Source organism: Artibeus jamaicensis, unplaced genomic scaffold, assembly GCF_021234435.1.
Source record: "Artibeus jamaicensis isolate MK-2021 breed Jamaican fruit bat unplaced genomic scaffold, CSHL_Jam_final contig_466, whole genome shotgun sequence".
NCBI classification, from domain to species: Eukaryota; Metazoa; Chordata; class Mammalia; order Chiroptera; family Phyllostomidae; genus Artibeus; species Artibeus jamaicensis.
This window is the reverse complement of record NW_026521844.1, coordinates 13,882,135-13,899,989: the sequence shown is the minus strand read 5'-3', so window position 1 is coordinate 13,899,989 and position 17,855 is coordinate 13,882,135. Positions and strand designations below refer to the sequence as shown.

The window sequence follows — 17,855 nt, the reverse complement described above, 5'->3', positions numbered from 1 at the left end:
TGTACAGCATTCCAACATTCAAATATATCACTTTTAACAGGTTAAAATCAAAGTGCTAAGATCCATTGTACTGATCATCTGTCTCAGCACTCACATGTCAACTTTTTCCAATGACTCCAGGATCTCTACCTGTTACTCACAAGTGTGACCCAGAGTGGTTGTCATAAGGTCAACTTATAAAATTCCTCATAGAGAAAAACGCAAGCATCTCAATGACTTCAAATTGGGCAACAGAAAAAACCAGCCTGGTAGTTAGAACCAGATTGCCAAATGACAGCATGAGCTGCATTACCTGGAGGCGGCCCTTCCACACTCATTTTAAGAATAAATTGAAACTGAACTGGAGCCATAAAGTAGAACACAGACCTTTTTAAGATTCCTATCAGGTAAATAGTAAATAGGTTGTCAGAATATATCAACATTTTCTTTTTAAATTGATTTTATGCTTTTATTTCTCTACCCATATGACATTTCATGTTATTAACTTTATTTATGAAAATCTTGCCCTTTCCTCAAAAGGTTTTAAGGAGCTTTAATGTTCTGTTACAGCATTTGAAGAATAAACATAGTTCCCCAATACCTTACAACTAGAATAAAATACATATTTCTCATATATGAAGTAAACATGTTAACATGAAAATAAAACATATCATTTATTCACAAAACAATTCAAAATACCTGAGAACTTTTTCCTACTGTCCACCATTTCATACATAAATCAAAGTCAAAATATTCAGATGGTCTATAAGAATTAACAAAGATAAATGTAGGTGTAAAAACAGGTTGATTTATCTGGCACCGTTCCAGTTCACCTCCCCACGCCTCTGTTCTGATTAATTGCCCTCAGCAAGGAGCTGGAGCCTAGTTACGCTGTTTTCTTAATTCCTGTTGATGGAGTGTTGATTCAAGTCTAGAAAGAAAACCAACCGCCTTTTAACTAACCCATTCTTCCTGAGTTAATCAATCATAACTTGTCCATTTTAATTACCTCCCAAATTCCAAATAGAAATATGCTTGCAGTTTCCAAATATTTGCATGATTAAAGATGTTTTCCTTGTTTCAATAAGAAACTTCAAATTGATGAGTCAGGTGGTAAGATTTATGGGATGAAGTTGTCCTGTTTATCTCCCAGCTTTCAAAAATACTGGTCTGCAGTTTGTAACAAACAGCATTCCCACCAGAGATATGCAGACTATATCCATTAATGATGATGATTATGTTAATACATATATCCCAACATCAGTAGACACCAGAGAGGAAAGCCAGCCAAGAAAATGTTTACTATCCTCTCTCTTCATATCCATAAAAAAGACAGTTTATTCGAATATTAAATGTAATTACACAAAGCTAACAAGCCATTGATGCACCTGGATAACATTTTCAGGTTGTTTTTGCCCTCAGTGAAACAATACCAATAGACTGGGTCATCAATCACTTATACCCATCAAGTTACAGGGAAACCAGCAGCCTCACAAAGAACAGGGCAGTTCAGGTAACATAAGGGCATGAGCAGAATTGTCACTGTATTCACTGAACCAATTAGTTATTTTGAGTGGATGCAAACAAAAAAAAAAGCTAACTCTTCTGAAATAAGTCCCCATTTACAAGCTTCCCACCTCTATCAATTAAAGTATTTTTGTGTTTTTTTAAATATATAATCTTTGCCATTTTTTATTGCCATTTAGTCCCCTTATACCTGTCCCCACCCAGCAATCACCACCCTGTTGCCCGTGCCCCTGAGTCTTTTTTCCTTTTTGCTCAGTTACTCCACCTCCTAGCCTCCCTCCCCTCACTAGCTGACATCTGCTCTCATCTATGAGTATGTCTCTGTTTAGTTCAGTTTGTTTATTAGATTCCACTATTTGTCTTTCTCTGACTTGCTTATTTCACTTAGTATAATGTTGTCCAAGTCCATCCATATTGTTGCAAAGCATAAAATTTTTTTCTTTTTTTATGGCTGAGTAGAATTCCATTCTGTAAATGTCCCATAGTTGTTCCATCCTATTATTTGTTGATGGACACTTGGGCTGTTTCCATATTTCAGCGATTGTAAATAATACTGCAATCAACAGAGGGGTGCTTATGTTTTTTTGAACTAGTGCTTTGGCTTCCTTCAATATATTCCCTGAAATGGGATCACTGGGTCAAAAGGCAAATCCACATTTAAATTTTTGAGGTATCTCCATACTGCTTTCCAGAGCGGCTGCACCAGCCTGCATCCCCACCAACAGTGCGAAAGTGTTCCCCTTTCTCTGCATCTTAGTTAGTATCTGTAGTTTGTTGATTTGTTAATGATAGCCACTCTAATATGGAGTACTTGTATCCAGAATGTATAAAGAACTGCTATAAAACCATTTTAAAAAGCAAACAATAAATTTCTTTAAAAAGGCAAAAGACTTCAATAGATGCTTCACTACAGAGGATTTACAAATTGTCAATAAATACATGAAGATATTCAGCATCAGGAAAATATAAATTAAAAACACAATTAGATACACTGCACACTCACTAGAATTTCCAAAATTAAAGACAAATAATACCAAAATGTTGGAGAGAGTGAAAAGCAAATAGATAGTGGTGAAAGCTTAAAATGATACAAATACTGTGGAAAAATGACAAAATCATATAATATTAGAACTCATCTACATTATTTAGCAATTCCACTCTTATTTACCTCTTCCCAAAATTAAAGCCTGTCAATAAAAAGATCGGTATAATAATTCTTATGGTAGCTTTATTCATAATAATACAGAATTGAAAAAATAAATATCCATCAAGAGGAAAAAAGGTTAAAAATTGTGGTATATTCATGCAATGGAATATAACTCATTAATATAAAGGAACAAACCAATAATGCAAATAAAAATACCAATAAATCTCAAAAACAATACCTGGAATGAAAGAAGCCAGATACAAGGAAATATATATGATATGATCTCAGTTACATAAAGTTTTAGTAGAGGTAAAATTAATGGATGAAGCTAGAAATATGAATAGTGGTTTTCTGAAGGAAAAACAAAGTAAATGTACTCAAAAGAACTTCTCAGGGTGATGATAGTGTTCTACACCTTGATAAGGATGTTTATTACATGGGCATATACATTTGTCAAAACTCATCAAAATTTACATGTAAACCTATAGAATTTATTGCATGTAATTCTTCATTCAAAATGAAATAAAAATATAGACTAAAAAATAGGTTTTATTTAAAACTCATCTCCAGATTATTCAAGGTCTGACATCCAAATTAGACAGGTTGACTTTGAGATTATTTGCTCTGTTTCCACAGGTGTGGAGAGAGATAGCCTCTCAGATTTTACACAGCTACCAAGGCAACAATGCCAGGAAACCCATTAATCAAAATTCGACAGTGCCTATTTGCAATCAGCAAAATAAAACAAAGAACACCCTGAATTATAAAAGCAGGTGAAACACACCCCAAAGACCTAGTGAGGCACAATGTGGGCACTCTTGGTTCTCGCCGCTGTGGCCCTAGCTTCTGCTCACCCTTCTGGTGAGCACTTCGAAGGGTAAGTAAACAACTCCTTAAATGAGCAAGTCCTTCCTTGCTAATCCGAAAGTACAAATGCAATATCCAATTTAAATTGTTCTCTTCTTCCTCTGCTATTTCACCATTCAGTGAGAAAGTGTTCCGTGTCACAGTTGAAGATGAAAATCACATCAGCTTGCTCCAGGAGTTGGCCAGCACCAAAGAGGTAAATAACAATTCTGTACCATAGGTTTGCTTCACACTTACTCTAAAATCTTGGATAGTTTGCACTGTGATTCCATTAGAGGAAGAATGACATGACATAGTAACTATAGAATTTTTGTAGCAAGAAATAAAGACTTGAAAAATATTTAGTGCCACATACCTTTTTTTCTGCTTAAATTAGATTGCTGTAAGGGCAAAAGTATTATAAATCCATGGTAACTTTTTAAAGAGTGGACAGAGCTTGACAACTGGATGAGTTGGAACTGTCATGAAGGTCATAGAACATCTAATGTACAGTTACTTCCCTTCTAAGGCAAAAAGAAAAATGATCAACTTCAACATGACTGAAAAACTGGGCTTTTGTCCAACTCGAAATTCATTTCCACATCTCATGTATCATCTGTTCTCTTTGATTTTCTTTCATTCCAAATCAAACAGCTTGAGTTTTCATGACCTTGATTCAGGCCCTCTTCATGATATGACATGAGGGAGAAAAAGAAGGTAAAAAGACATAAGAGATTTCATTCTTTCTTTTTACTTTCACGAAACCAAAATCTCTATGCTACTTTTAAAACTCTACTGGATATGGGATAGAAACTGACATTTTTAATTACGTATGCAATGTGGCAAGACACTATTGCTGATCACAAATAGCTCATTTAGGCCAATGCTATTTCTTCATGAATATATAAGCCAAAAAAAATCTACTAGCTCCTAAACATTTGTCTAGCCTTCTATCTATCCAGCTGTGTTTTCTTTCTATAGTTTTTTTTTACCTTTCAAGATGTGGAAGGGAAGAAAAGAAAGTAGGTAGTTTCATAATGTGAAACATTCAGAAGTATAGAATTAAAAGATAAAATAATATAAAGTCATCTATTCCAGCCTTCCACTCAAATCTGGAATTTCCTCCATAGAAAGAGCATACTTGGTTGCTACCACTAATAAAACTTGTTTGAGTACTTTTAGGGATAGTAAGAAAACTGCTTTTCATAGTAGGGTTGTGGGGTTGCCTTAAAAATCATTCTAATTGTTATATGAAGCTGAAAACTACCTTCTCTAACTTTGACCCATTGGACCTGACTCAGTCAAATGTTGTCTTCTAAGATTTATCTTTCCCAGGCCTTCCATCATTTCTGTTAGCACTGGTCCACAGACACTTGATCATTCTGGTCACCTCTGGATACTGTTCAAGCATTCTGTCTATATTTCTTTTTTCAAATGTAGCTCTGAGAATGGACCTCCAGGTGTGGTCTGATGAATGCCTAGTGCAGGATCATTACCTACCTTCATTAATGAGGCTCAAGATTCTTTTCAGCATCTTGAATAACTATTAAATACTCTTAGCTCACAGTAAACCTATGGTCAATCAAAACCATTAGGTAATTATTTCCCACATGAATCACCCTCAAGAAAGATATTCTTCCTTATGTAATTGCCCAAATGATTTTATTTAAACTCAAATGCCAGATTTTAGATTTGCCCTGCTAAAATTTATCTTTATAGCCTGTTTTCAGCATGTTGAGATCATTTTAAAAATTAATTCAGTCATCTGGGGTAATAATTCTTCCCCCTAACTTTGCTTCACCAGCAAGTTGGATAAGCATGCCTTCTCCACTTTTATCTTTGTCACTTACAAAGAAAAACATTAAGTAACTCAGAGGTCAGCACAGAATTAGAAGGCTCCTTCATCGTTTATTCATTTAATACTTACTTATCTTGACTCTCCAATGTGCCAGACACAGTGTTAAGCACTGAAAAAGTGATTCACTAACCAACTCTTCTTGAATAGTTTTTGTCAACTACCCATGTTGCTGGGTGTTGTCTACAGATAACACATTGCTTTTCAACTTGTAAAGAATATAAACAGAAACACGGTGAACTTCTTTGACCAAGTGTCTTCCAGATGAGCATTCAGGCTAGTAGTCTCTTCCAATAATAAGATGAAGTTAATTGGGCCTGACTTATTCTTGCTTTAAACTGTGCTGGCTCCCAGAAATCACAGCTTCCTTTTCTGAGCATTCACAATCCATCTGCTTCCAGTTTACTCTTCAGCCTTGCCAGAATCCACGCCAGGCCCCAGCAGCTCCTGCTTCTTGGATTCACCTGTTTTTCTCTTTATGAAATCCCGAACTTGCCTGTTCTACTTTTCAGTGATCCCTTCAAGTTTTGATCCCACCAAGATTGCTGAGAAAGTAGTTTGGCAACCACATCTGCAGTACGTTTTTAGTTACCTAAAATTCAGCATTTTATGGTGGTCAAGAGAAAGAGAATCTGGACTCGGAGTGCCTGGATTGGACTCCTGGCTGTACCACTTGCTAGCTGGATCTCAGACACCTCTCTGGGTCTCAACTTTCTAGTTAATTGAATGAGGAGAACAATAGTATTTGATTTATAGGGTTGTTGTGAGGTTTAAAAGAATTAATGTGAGTAAAGCACTTAGAAAGAATGTATATAACAAGAACTATGTAAGTGTTTATTACATCTGGGATTTGGAAGGCAATTCACACAACCAGTATGGTTCCCTCTCTCTTCATCTACTGTGGGCTTCGATGAATACTCATCAAAGTATTCTTTCCAAAGAAAGTTATTTCTGCTAAAATTATAACATGTGAAAAAAATATTTACTTATGTTAATTTCATCTCTCAGAGGTAGAAGAAACAAGAGATAGTGTTAACGCCTTGGAAAAAACAGAGCCAAACAGGAGTTAAATAGGTTACTTTCTCTCTTCCAGCTGCAAACACCATGCTTTTGCTCTAAGCAGTGGAGCTGCATGTTACTTCTTTATTCATTTTACTTCCAACATAATTGAAAAAGAGATTTTTATTCTCCTTAGTGATCTTGCAAGTACAGCATATTCTGGACTGTAGCCTTCCTGATAAGATCATTAGAAGGGCATCTAGTCTTTGTATTTATCCTTGACCATGTGTCCTTCCTCCCAGCTTTTGAACACATCCTTTTAAAAGTTAAGTGTATCAGACAGATCTGTGACCAAATTGGACTCTAGCTGCCTCCCCTTTTTTATCTACAATTCTACAGTAAGGACTTGATCTCCTTGCAGTCAGAGTTGTACTTCTTCATTTATTGTTGACACTTAACATAAAACCTATTTTCTTTTCTCTGTACTTTTTAAACTCTATTTGTCTAAGGTACCAGTGTATTTATGCCTATAGCAGGGGTGTCAAACTCATTTTCACCAGGGGCCACATCATCCTCTTGGTTGCCTTCACAGGGCTGAATGTAATTTCAGGACTGTATAAATGTAACTACTCCCTAACAGTTAAGCAAGAGCTCAGTGCTGCTGCTGGACAGACACAAGGTGCCTGAATGAATAAAACAAGGTGGAGGGCCGGATTTGGCCCTTGGGCCTTGTATTTGCCACCTGTGGCCTGGAGTAACCTGGTTACAGTCTTCCAGTGTTCTCATAATTCCCACCAAACTAGTAAATTCTTCCATGGAATTAGGAGATTTCAAGCCTAGAAGAGGAGTCACTTCCTCTTCCAATAAGAAAGAAAATTCCATCAAGATAAATGAAGAATAAGTAATATGCTCAATTTATAGTCAAATGCAATGTGAAGAAACAAACTTGCATAAATGTGTGCGGAACCGAAGATCCCCAACACTAATATTCTTTCATATGCCCATCTTATTTCCAGAAGAATTTAAGTTAAGATAATTATTCGTCTTTATCTTGCTATTGCACTAGTTTTGTGATATGTTTTAGGAAGGACTCTTTAGTTATTATCCAGCTAGCTGATTAAGCTGACATTCCCACAGTGTTATTACTAAAGATATTCTTTTATCTTCCAACAAATGTTCTTTATAGTTCTTTATCACTCAGTTTCCTGGATTATAATTTTATGACTTCAGCTGTCTAACTTCTTAACATATAACTCAATTCCCTTCATTTCATGTTATATATTTTATGCCATTTCCATACTTCTGACATAGATCTCATTCACAAGTCCTTGGTAATTATTGAAATTTATATTTATCTCTTTGTGCTAATAATTTGAGTTTATTATTTATTTCCATACTTGATGCATTGGTAAAGATCATGTGACTATAGTGTTACTCCTGATTTTTTGGCTCCATTTCTCCTGAAAAGCACTGGAGAGTAATTTCAGTATAATAAGTCTTCATCATACTTGCAGGACTCCATAGAATTGGATGTTGGTATGTTTGCTGAACAATTTCTCCCTATCAAGCTGAAATTCTAAGAAACCTCAAGTTAGGTCTGCAATTCTTCTGTCAAATATGTTTATGAGATTTCTCTACCTTTTTTTTAAAGCATCATTCTTACTGCAGAATCATATATATATATATATATATATATATATATATATATATATATATATATATTTCTACCCCACCTCCCTGGGATACTTATCAGAGCCAAGACAAATGGGCAAAAGGTTAGATCAGGGAAGGCAACTTTCAACTTACTAACAAAAACTATACTAGCCATAAGATAATTAGGCTATTCTGAAGTGGTACTAGACATAACCAATATCACATTAGAACCATCACCAAGGATATTATGCATGCATTTTTTGTTCTGAGTGACAAGCTATATCTTAATATATGTTGTTCCAAATAAGACCCTTAGCAAAGATTTGTGGGTGAAGATTTTTTTCAGAAATGCAGGGAGAAGTGGTAGAGAAGTGGGGAGTGATTCAGAGAAGCCAACAAAGGGGGCCCTATGAAGTCACTTACCCTAGAGGATTACTAGAACTTAATTCTACAGAGAAACTCTAGGAAAAGATGCAGACCACATGCTTCAGAATTATCCCACCTGAGAACTGAGGGAATTGGAGTACTTAGACATCCACTTCCAGGGTCATGGTTGAGCACTTTCCTGAAAAGAGTTATTACTTGGCCTACCACAAACTGTTAGCTTAGCTTTTTCTAATTCTTGGGGAAAGAGCTTTCAAGCGTGGAAACACAGATCTCAGCCATGGGGAGTCCTCTGAGCACACTAACAGGTCCCAACGTCCTGTATGGATGCTGCACAGCCAACTTGATACAGATACTTGGAGGACTTCATGTGCTTTACCAATTCTAAACTTCTGTGTCTATAAAGATACACCTCCCTCTCCTGTTCCACCTTAGAATGACAAGTATTTATTAGAAATATAGATTGAGTTAACTTTGAAAATATGCTTTCTACCATAATATTCTTTTCTTTATCATACTTCTCTTTACAATGTCAGCTAACTAGAATTCATTAACAGTCCATTGTTCCCTCTGTTTTCCTTATAACATGCCTTTATACTTCCTCCATTACCCTTTTTCAAAATTTTTTACTTTATTTTTATTTTTTACACTACTATAAATGTCCCTATTTCTCCACCCCCTTTACCTACCTCTACCAAGGTCCCCCCACCTTTCTACTTGGCTATCACCACACTGCTGTGTCTATAGGTCGTGTGTATATGTTTTTTGGCTAATCCCTTCACCTTCTTTCAGCCAGTCACTCTCATTCCCTCTGATAGCTGTCAATCTGCTCCATGTATCCATGCCTCTGTTTCTATTTTGTTCATCATTTTGTTCATAAGATTCCACATATAAAGCAGATCATATGGTATTTGTCTTTCTCTGACTGGCTTATTTCACTTGGCATAATACTCTCCAGACCATCTATGCTGTTGCAAAATATAAGATTTCCTCCATTTTTATGGTTGTGTAGTATTTCATTGTGTAAATGTGCCATACTTGTTTTATTCATTCATATATTGATGAGAGTTTGGGCCTTGGGCTGTTTCCAGATCTTGGTTATTGTAAATAATGCTACACCGAACATAGGGGTTCATATATTCTTTTGAATCGGTGTTTCTGGATTCTTAGGATATATTCCCAGCAGTGGGACCACTGGGTCAAAAGGTAGTAAAATTTTTAATTTTTTGAGGAAACTCAGTACTGTTTTCCACAGTGGCTGCACCAGTCTTCATTTCCACCAACAGTGTACTAGGGTTCCCTTTTCTTCATATCTTTGTCAGCACTTGTTTGTTGATGTATTGATGATAGCCATTCTGCCAGGTGTGAGGTGATATCTCATTGTGCTTTCAATCCACATCTCTGATGATTAGCGACAATGAGCATTTTTTCATATGTCTATTGGCCATCTGTATGTCCTCTTTGGAACAGTGTCTATTCAGGCCCTTTGCCCATTTTTAATTGGATTGTTTGTCTTCTTGGCATTGAGTTGTATAATTTCTTTTTTTAATTTAATTACTGTTCAACTACAGTATTCTGTCTTTTACTCTCATCCCAGCCCACCCCCCTGTGCCCCCCACCTCCCTCCCATTTCCACCCCCCTTAGTTGTTGTCCCTGTGTCCTTTATACTAGTTCCTGTGAATCCTTCCCCTTTTTCCACTGAAATTCCCTCCCCTCTCCCCTCTGGTCACTGTCCCCTGTTCTCTATTTCAGTGTCATTGTTTTTATTTTGCTTGCTTGTTTGTTTTGTTGTTTAGCTTCCTGTTAAAGGTGAGATCATGTGGTATTTGTCTTTCACTGGCTGGCTTATTTCACTCAGCATAATGCTTTCCAGTTTCATCAAAGCTGTTGCAAAGGTGTAAAAGCTCCTTCTTTCTTTCTGCTGTCATAGAATTCCATTGTGTATATGTACCATAGTTTTTTGATCCATTCATTTACTGACAGGCACCCACGTTGCTTCCAGCTCTTGGCTATTGTAAATTGTGCTGCTATGAACATTGGGGTGCATAGTTTCTTTATAAACTTTGAAAGTTAATCCCTTATCATATGTCTCATTGGCAAATATGTTCTCCCATAAAATGGGTTTCCTTTTCATTTTGTTGATGGCTTCTTTGGCTGTGCAGAAGCTTTTTAGTTTGATGCAGTCCCATTTATTTCTTTTCTCCTTTATTTTCCTTGCCCTAGAATACATATGGGCAAAAAATATTGCTATGAGAGATGTCTGAAATTTTACAACCTTTGTTTTCTTCTAGGATTGTTATGGTTTTGCAACTTACATTTAAGTATTTTATCCATTTTGAGTTTATTCTTATGTATGTGTAATGGTCTAGTTTCATTTTTTTTACATATACCTGTCCAATTTTTCTACCACTTGTTGAAAAGACTATATCTATACCCCATTGCAAGTGCCTGCCTCCTTTGTCAAATATTAATTGACTACATAGGCGTGGATTGATTTCTGGGCCCTCTGTTCCATTCCATTAGTCTATACACCTATTCTTATGCCAGTACCAGGCTGTTTTGATTACAATGGACTTGCAGTGTAGTTTGATATCAGGTATTGTGAAAGCTCCAACTTTGCTCTTCTTTCTCACGATTTCTGAGGTTTTTGAGTGTCTTTTTTGGTTACATATAAATTTTTGGAATATTTCTTCTAGATCTGTGAAATATGCCATTGGTATTTTAGTAGAAATTGTGTTGAATACATGGGTTGCTTTGGGTAGTATGGACATTTTGATGATGTTAACTCTTCTAATCCATGAACGTAGTATGTGCTTCCACTTATTTGTGTCAATTACTTTCTTCAATATCCTATAGTTTTCTGAATAGAGATCTTTAACATCCTTGGTTAAGTTTATTCCTAGGTTCTTTATATTTTGTTGTGGTTGCAATAGTAAACAGAATTGCTTTATTGGTTTATTTTTCTGATAATTTGTATTAATGTATGAAAATACCAACCAATTTGTGAATATTAATTTTGTGTCCTGCTACTAGCTGGACACAAAAAATAAATTAGGTGTGTTTTTGATGGTCTTCAGATTTTTCTATGTACTGTATCATGCTATCTGTTAATAGTAACAGTTTCACTTCCTCCTTTCCAATTTGGATACCTTTTATTTCTTCTTCTTGTCTGATTGCTGTGACTAGGCCTCCAGTACTATATTGAACAAAGAGTGGTGAAAGCAGACATCCCTGTCTTGTTCCTGATCTTAAAGGAAACACTTTTATGTTTATTATCATTGAGTATGATGCTGGCTTTGTGTTTGCCATATATAGACATTGTTATATTGAGGTATGTTTCCTCTAGCCCCTCTTTAAGGGTTTTTATCATAACTGGGTGCTGTATTTTATCAAATGCTGTTTCTCTTTCTATTGATATGATCATATGGTTTTTATCCTTCATTTTGTTTAAATAATATACCATGTTTATTGATTTGCAAATACTATACCAATCTTGCATTCTCAAAATAAATCCCATTGATCATGGTATAGGATCCCTTGAATATATTGCTGGATCCAATTTGCTACTATTTTGCTGAGGATTTTAGCATCTATGTTCACCAGGGATATTGTCCTGTAATGTCCTGTCTTTGTAGTGTCTTTATCTGGTTTTGGAATTAGGGTAATGGTGGACTTGAATAATGAGATTCACAGTGTTCTTTCCACTTGAATGTTTTTGGAATAGTTTGAGAAGAATAAGGATTAGATCTACTTTGAATGTTTAGTAAAATTTATCTGTGAAGCTATTGGGACCAAGACTTTCCTTTGATGGGAGTGTTATTTATTACTACTTCAATTTCACTTGTTGTAATTTGTCTATTCAGATTCTCTGATTCTTCCTGATTTAGTTTTAGAAGACTATGTGTTTCTAGTAATTTATCTATTTCTTCCTGATTGTCCGATTTGTTGGCATATAGTTGTTTGTGATACATCTTAAAATTCTTTGTATTCTTTTGGTCACAGTTGTTACTTCTCTTCTTTTGTTTTTAATTTTACTTATTTGAGTCCTGCCTCTTTGTTTCTTATGAATCTGGTTAAAGGTTTGTCAATCTTGTTTATTTCGTCAAAGAACCACCTCTTAATTTCATTGATATTTTGTATTGTATTTTTAGATTCTAATTTATTTCTGCTCTGATATGTGTTATTTCCTTCCTTCTACTCACTTTGAGCTTTGTATATTTGGGCATTTTTTTTAGTTCCTTTAAGTGTAAAGTCAGATTGTTTATTTGAGCTTTTTCTTGTTTTGTGAGGTAGGCTCTTATTATTTGTGAGAAATCCATGAATTTCTCTCTTGGAACTGTTTTAGCTATGTTCCATAGATCTTGGGTCGTTGTGTTCTTATTTTCATTTCTTTTAAAATAACTTTTAATTTTTTTTCTTAATTTCATTGTTAACCCATTCATTGTTTATTAACATGTTATTTAGCCTCCATGACTTTGTGTGTTTTTCAGTTTTTGGAAGGCGAATTGATTTCTAGTTTCATACCACTGTGGTCAGGGAAAATGTTTGATATGATTTTAATATTCTTAATTTATTGAGACTTACTTTGTGTCCTATCATATGGTCAACCATAGAAAATGTTCCATGTGCACTTGAATAGAAAGTGTATTCTGTTGCTTTGGGAAGAAATGCTCAGAAGATATCAATTAAATCCATATGACTAAGTGTGTCATTGAAGGCCAATGTTTTCTTGTTGATTTTCTGTCTGGAACATGTACCCATTAATGACAAAGAGGTGTGTGTCCCATACTATAATTGTATTACTATTGATCTCTTCCTTTATGTCCATGAATATTTGCTTTACATATTGTGGGCTCTTATGTTGGGTGTGCCAATGTTTGCCAGAGTTATATCCTCTTGTTGGATTGCTCCTTTTATCATTATGTAGCGTCCATCTTTGTCCCTTGCTACAGCCTCTGTTTTAAAGTCTATTTTGTCTAATATAAGTATTACTATCTGAGAAGTTTTTTTCACTTTTATTTGCATGAAATATCCTTTTCCATCCTTTACTTTTAGCTTGTATATATCTTTGTTCTGACGTGGGTCTCTTGTAGACAGCATATATATGCATCTTGTTTTCTTATCCATTCAGCTACCTTATGTTGTTGATTGGAGCATTTAAGCTATTTACATTTAAAGTAATTATTAATAGATATGTATTTATTGCCGCTTTATTCTTTGAACTCTGTTCCTCAGTTTATTTTCTTTTTCTTCTTTTATTGCTTAAATCAGGCCCTTTGATATTTCTTGGAATATCAGTTTGGTGGGGGAAAAAACCCTTTAGCTTTTCCTTGCCTGAAAAGCTTTTTATTTCTCTTTCAGTTTTAAATGATAGCCTTCCTGGGTAAAGTGGGTAAAGTACTCTTGTTTTTACACCCTTGCTTTTTATCACATTGAATATTTCATTCCAGTCCCTTCTGACCTGAAATGTTTCTGTTGAGAAATAAGCTCACAGTCTGATGGGAGATTCCTTGTAGGTAATTAACTGCTTTTCTCTTATTGCACATTGTTTTTAAACTTTGCCATTTTAATTATGATGTGTCTTGCTGTGAGCCTTTTTGGGTTCATCTCGTATGGGACTCTCTGTGCTTCCTGGACTTGTGTGTCTTTTTCTTTCACTAGGTAAGGAGAGTTTCCTGTCATTATTTCATCATATAGGTTTCCGATTCCTTGCTCTCTCGCTTCTTCTTGCACACATGGGATATGGATGTTGTTACAGTTCATGTTGCCCTAAAGGTCCCTTAAACTATTCTCATTTTTTTGTTGTTATTGTTTTTGGCTTCTCTGATTGGGCGGGGTTTTGTTTTGTTTTGTTTTGTTTTTACCTTGCCTTCCAAATCACTGATTTGATCCTTTGCCGCACCCAACACACTTTTTCTTCCTTTCAGTTTATTCTTGGTGTCAGACATAGTATTCTTCATTTCCAACTCATCCTTTTTCATGGTTTCTATGTCCTTTTTCATAGTGTTATAGTTCTCAGTACATTCCTTGAGCTCTATAACATTACTTTGAACTCTATATCTGATAAGTTGTTTGCCTCTATTTCAGATTCCTCCTGTTCTTTCATTTGGGACTTGTTTCTTTGTCTATCCATTTTGGCTGCTACCTTGTGTTTGTTTCTGTGTATTAGATAAATCTGTTATGAGTCCCAATCTTCATGGTGTGGTCTTATGTAGTGGGTATCCTGTGGGACCCAGTGGTACATTCTTCTTGATCTCTTGAGCTGGATGCTCTAGGAATTTCCTTCATGTTGGTTATGTGAGCTCTCTTGTTATAATTAAGTCTTAATTGCAATTGGCCATTTTGTGCCTGGGATCAACCTTTAAGTTGGCTGACTGGGCACTTCAACCTCAACCATAACCTGTGAGCTGTTGTGAAAGTGCAGTCTCTATGTGGTTTCTTTTGTAAATCTTTGGTTATAAGACCCTCTTCAGCCACTCTTAGTCGGTTATTCTGGGTGATTGTTCTTTAATTTAGTTGTGTTTCCAGGTTAGCCCTGGAAGGAGGTGAGTATAAGATCCACTTACTCTGCTCCTATCGTGAAACTCCCTTCCTCCATTACTTTTTAATATCTCATCTTCATCTCTCATCTTTGATTCACTAGGTACATAAAATCATAAATACTCTCTCCTTTCAACACCTGAGTGTCAACCACACTCAAACCTTTTCATCTGGAATCCTTCCTGATGTAATCCCCATGCACCTGCCTTCCATTGCACTGACATTCCTTATGACCCTGATTCATGACTCAGCACCCATTAGACATCAACATGTTTGAAGAATACTAGGACAGGATACATGCCATTGGATTTTCCATAGGTTTACCTAAAATTGAGTCATCTTAACATTTCTCCTGACCAGTTTCTATTAAACAACCTCTAAGTCTGCCTAAACTCCCTTCCAAGTTTCTAAGCAATGGCCCTAAATATCACCACCTGTCACATCTTCAGCTTGAGACTAACTCGTACACATCTACACAAGGATCGTGCATGACACATAGGTAGAGAAAGGCCCACTGTCAGGGCCACTCATGTTTTTAGGTCTTTACTCAGCTCAAGGAAGGAACCGGAAAACAGTACCTACAGGAGACAGCATATCCTTAGAAAAAGAACATTTGAAACCACACATGCACAAAGAAAGTCATAGAATTGTCAAATACATCATCCTGTTATTTTGGGGCATAATTTTCTTTAAATCATCCCTGAGGGCAGAAGACACGTTTGATTTGTTCACTATTATATTTCTAGTCTCAGGCACAGAGCCTAGCACCTGGTAGGTCCTCAATAATAATTGACAAATAATTGAACAAATGAAAGTGTCAATATATTACTGGATCTTCAAAGGTGATTTGTTTCTGGCTAGAGAACCGAGATGGCCACTGTGGAAAGATACATTTTTCTACCCTCAAGTATCCTCCACAAGTCAGGAATGCTCCTGGGTCCACACGTCACTGTGATATGCACAACACTGGTTTCCTCATAAATAAATCCATTCAAAATCAAAAAGAAAATCTCAATTTCTCTTTTTTAAATTTTGTGTCTCATTACATATTCAGCATGTTTATCCATCACCACAATCATTGCTATCCCAATAAGTGACTGCTCCCAAAAATCAATCAATAGAAAAAATAGCTATAAAATACTGCAATTAACTAGCATTCTGGGAAATAATTATACATTCCTCATGTTTGTTGATAATAAATTAAGGCTATGAATATATGTATAAACATTTTTATTGACATCTAACTGCTTGGTCCCAATTCTTGTTCACTCAAAGGGTATATCTCTAAGAGATTTCATGAATAATTTAAGTTTGAAAATGACTCAATGGTGTAGAGCAATAATGTGCTTGACAGTGATAATTCACCCAATACATTATAGGTGTCCAATACAATATATCTTATTCCTTACTCAGATTGACTTCTGGAAACCAGATTCTGTCACACAAATCAAACCTTACAGCACAGTTGACTTCCGTGTTCAAGCAAATGATATTTCCACTGTGGAAGACTTTCTCGAGCAAAATGAACTACAACATGAGTGAGTTTATGTCTTATAGCTACTAATATTCTCTTCCCTGTATGTTCTCATGTGAGCCTCTGAATAACTCTGGGAAGGTAAAAATAAGACCAAGACCATGGCTTTCCCAGAGCCCCACAAATAGATCATGACACAGCTGGCCCTAAAATCTTAATATTAGGACTTCAGGCCTCGTAGATTTTGTGTTTAGTTATTGCTTTAATAAAAATGGTTTTGATTATTGAACCCCAAATATTCAGTCAAATATCTGACCTGCTAATGGTTTATAGGTGATATATAGGCTACAGGCCAAATAAACTGGCACTCTTTTATCAGAAAGATACAGTTTTAGTCCCAAATCATACCAAGTCTTTCCAGATGAACGGCCAGATGTATAGTGAGCCATGAGAGAGCTATTCATGTTCCTTTAGGTTAAGGAACAACCAGAATCAGAATGAGTGGTCTTCCTGTCCTTTTTCTCCCAAGGCCCCATGACTATATCTAATGGTAAAAGAAACATGGAAAGAAGGACTAAAAAAAAGAAGTCATTTTCCAAAATCCTAGAATACAGCTGGCTAAGCTGATCACACCACGCCTCCTCTCCCTAGTAGCACACTGGTCCCTAAGCATTTCGAGGTGAGAATGTCTTCCTAAGTAGAGGCAGTTGTCCATTTTTTCACCCAACAAATAGTGAGTGCCTACATATACCAAGTACCAAAAAAATAGATATGGCCCTTCCCACTTCTGGGGAAAACAGACTATTAATAAACATTGTAATAATGTGTAATAGATGTTAAGAAGAGTAGACAGCTCAAACTGCAAGAAAACAGACTAAGTCTGGGGGCTAGAAAGTTACCCTTATTTTTTTTAATATTTAAGATGGTGGCAGAGAAGATGGATATTATAGTCACTTCTTCCCAGGACAAAAAATGGACATTAACAGCTAAAATATAGAAAATCAACCTGAGTAACCAACTGAAAACTAGCTGAAGGGGAGTTTTTAAACCAAGGATTCACAGAAGAAGCCACACAGAAACTAGTAGGAAGTACAAAGACACAAAAAGGGATGGCCACCCTCCCATGATCAGTGGCTGAGATTCCAGAGGGATATCTTAGCTATAGGAGGTATGCCTAAGAAGTGTGGGGTTTCAGCTCCAGGCTAGGTTCTAAAGCCCAAAACACCAGAGCCAAGAGGAGATGGTCACATAACATCAGACTGAGAAAATCAGTGAGGATTCCATCTGCCAGGGAGAAACGAAAGTACACTAGAAAAACAGGTGTCCTCTTAAAGGGCCAACCCACAAAATCTCATTCACAACCACTCAACCTGGGATCAGGTGAAGTGAGGGCAGTGTGGACTAGAGTCATCTGAAGAGAGACTAGGTTTTGTGGCTCTGGGGAGAGAGT

At 36.1% G+C, this 17,855-nt stretch overlaps 1 protein-coding gene across 1 annotated transcript in view; it reads left to right on the top strand.

The window, feature by feature from the left end:
• The first annotated feature begins 3,459 nt into the window (after positions 1 to 3,459).
• The window catches only part of CPB1 (carboxypeptidase B1), a 44,925-nt gene continuing 30,529 nt past the window's right edge, over positions 3,460 to 17,855 (top strand). The window contains exons 1-3 of the mRNA XM_037154298.2: positions 3,460 to 3,530; positions 3,641 to 3,716; positions 16,345 to 16,469. Of these exons, the coding sequence (XP_037010193.2) occupies positions 3,460 to 3,530; positions 3,641 to 3,716; positions 16,345 to 16,469 (272 nt within the window). The remainder of the gene's footprint in view (positions 3,531 to 3,640; positions 3,717 to 16,344; positions 16,470 to 17,855) is intronic.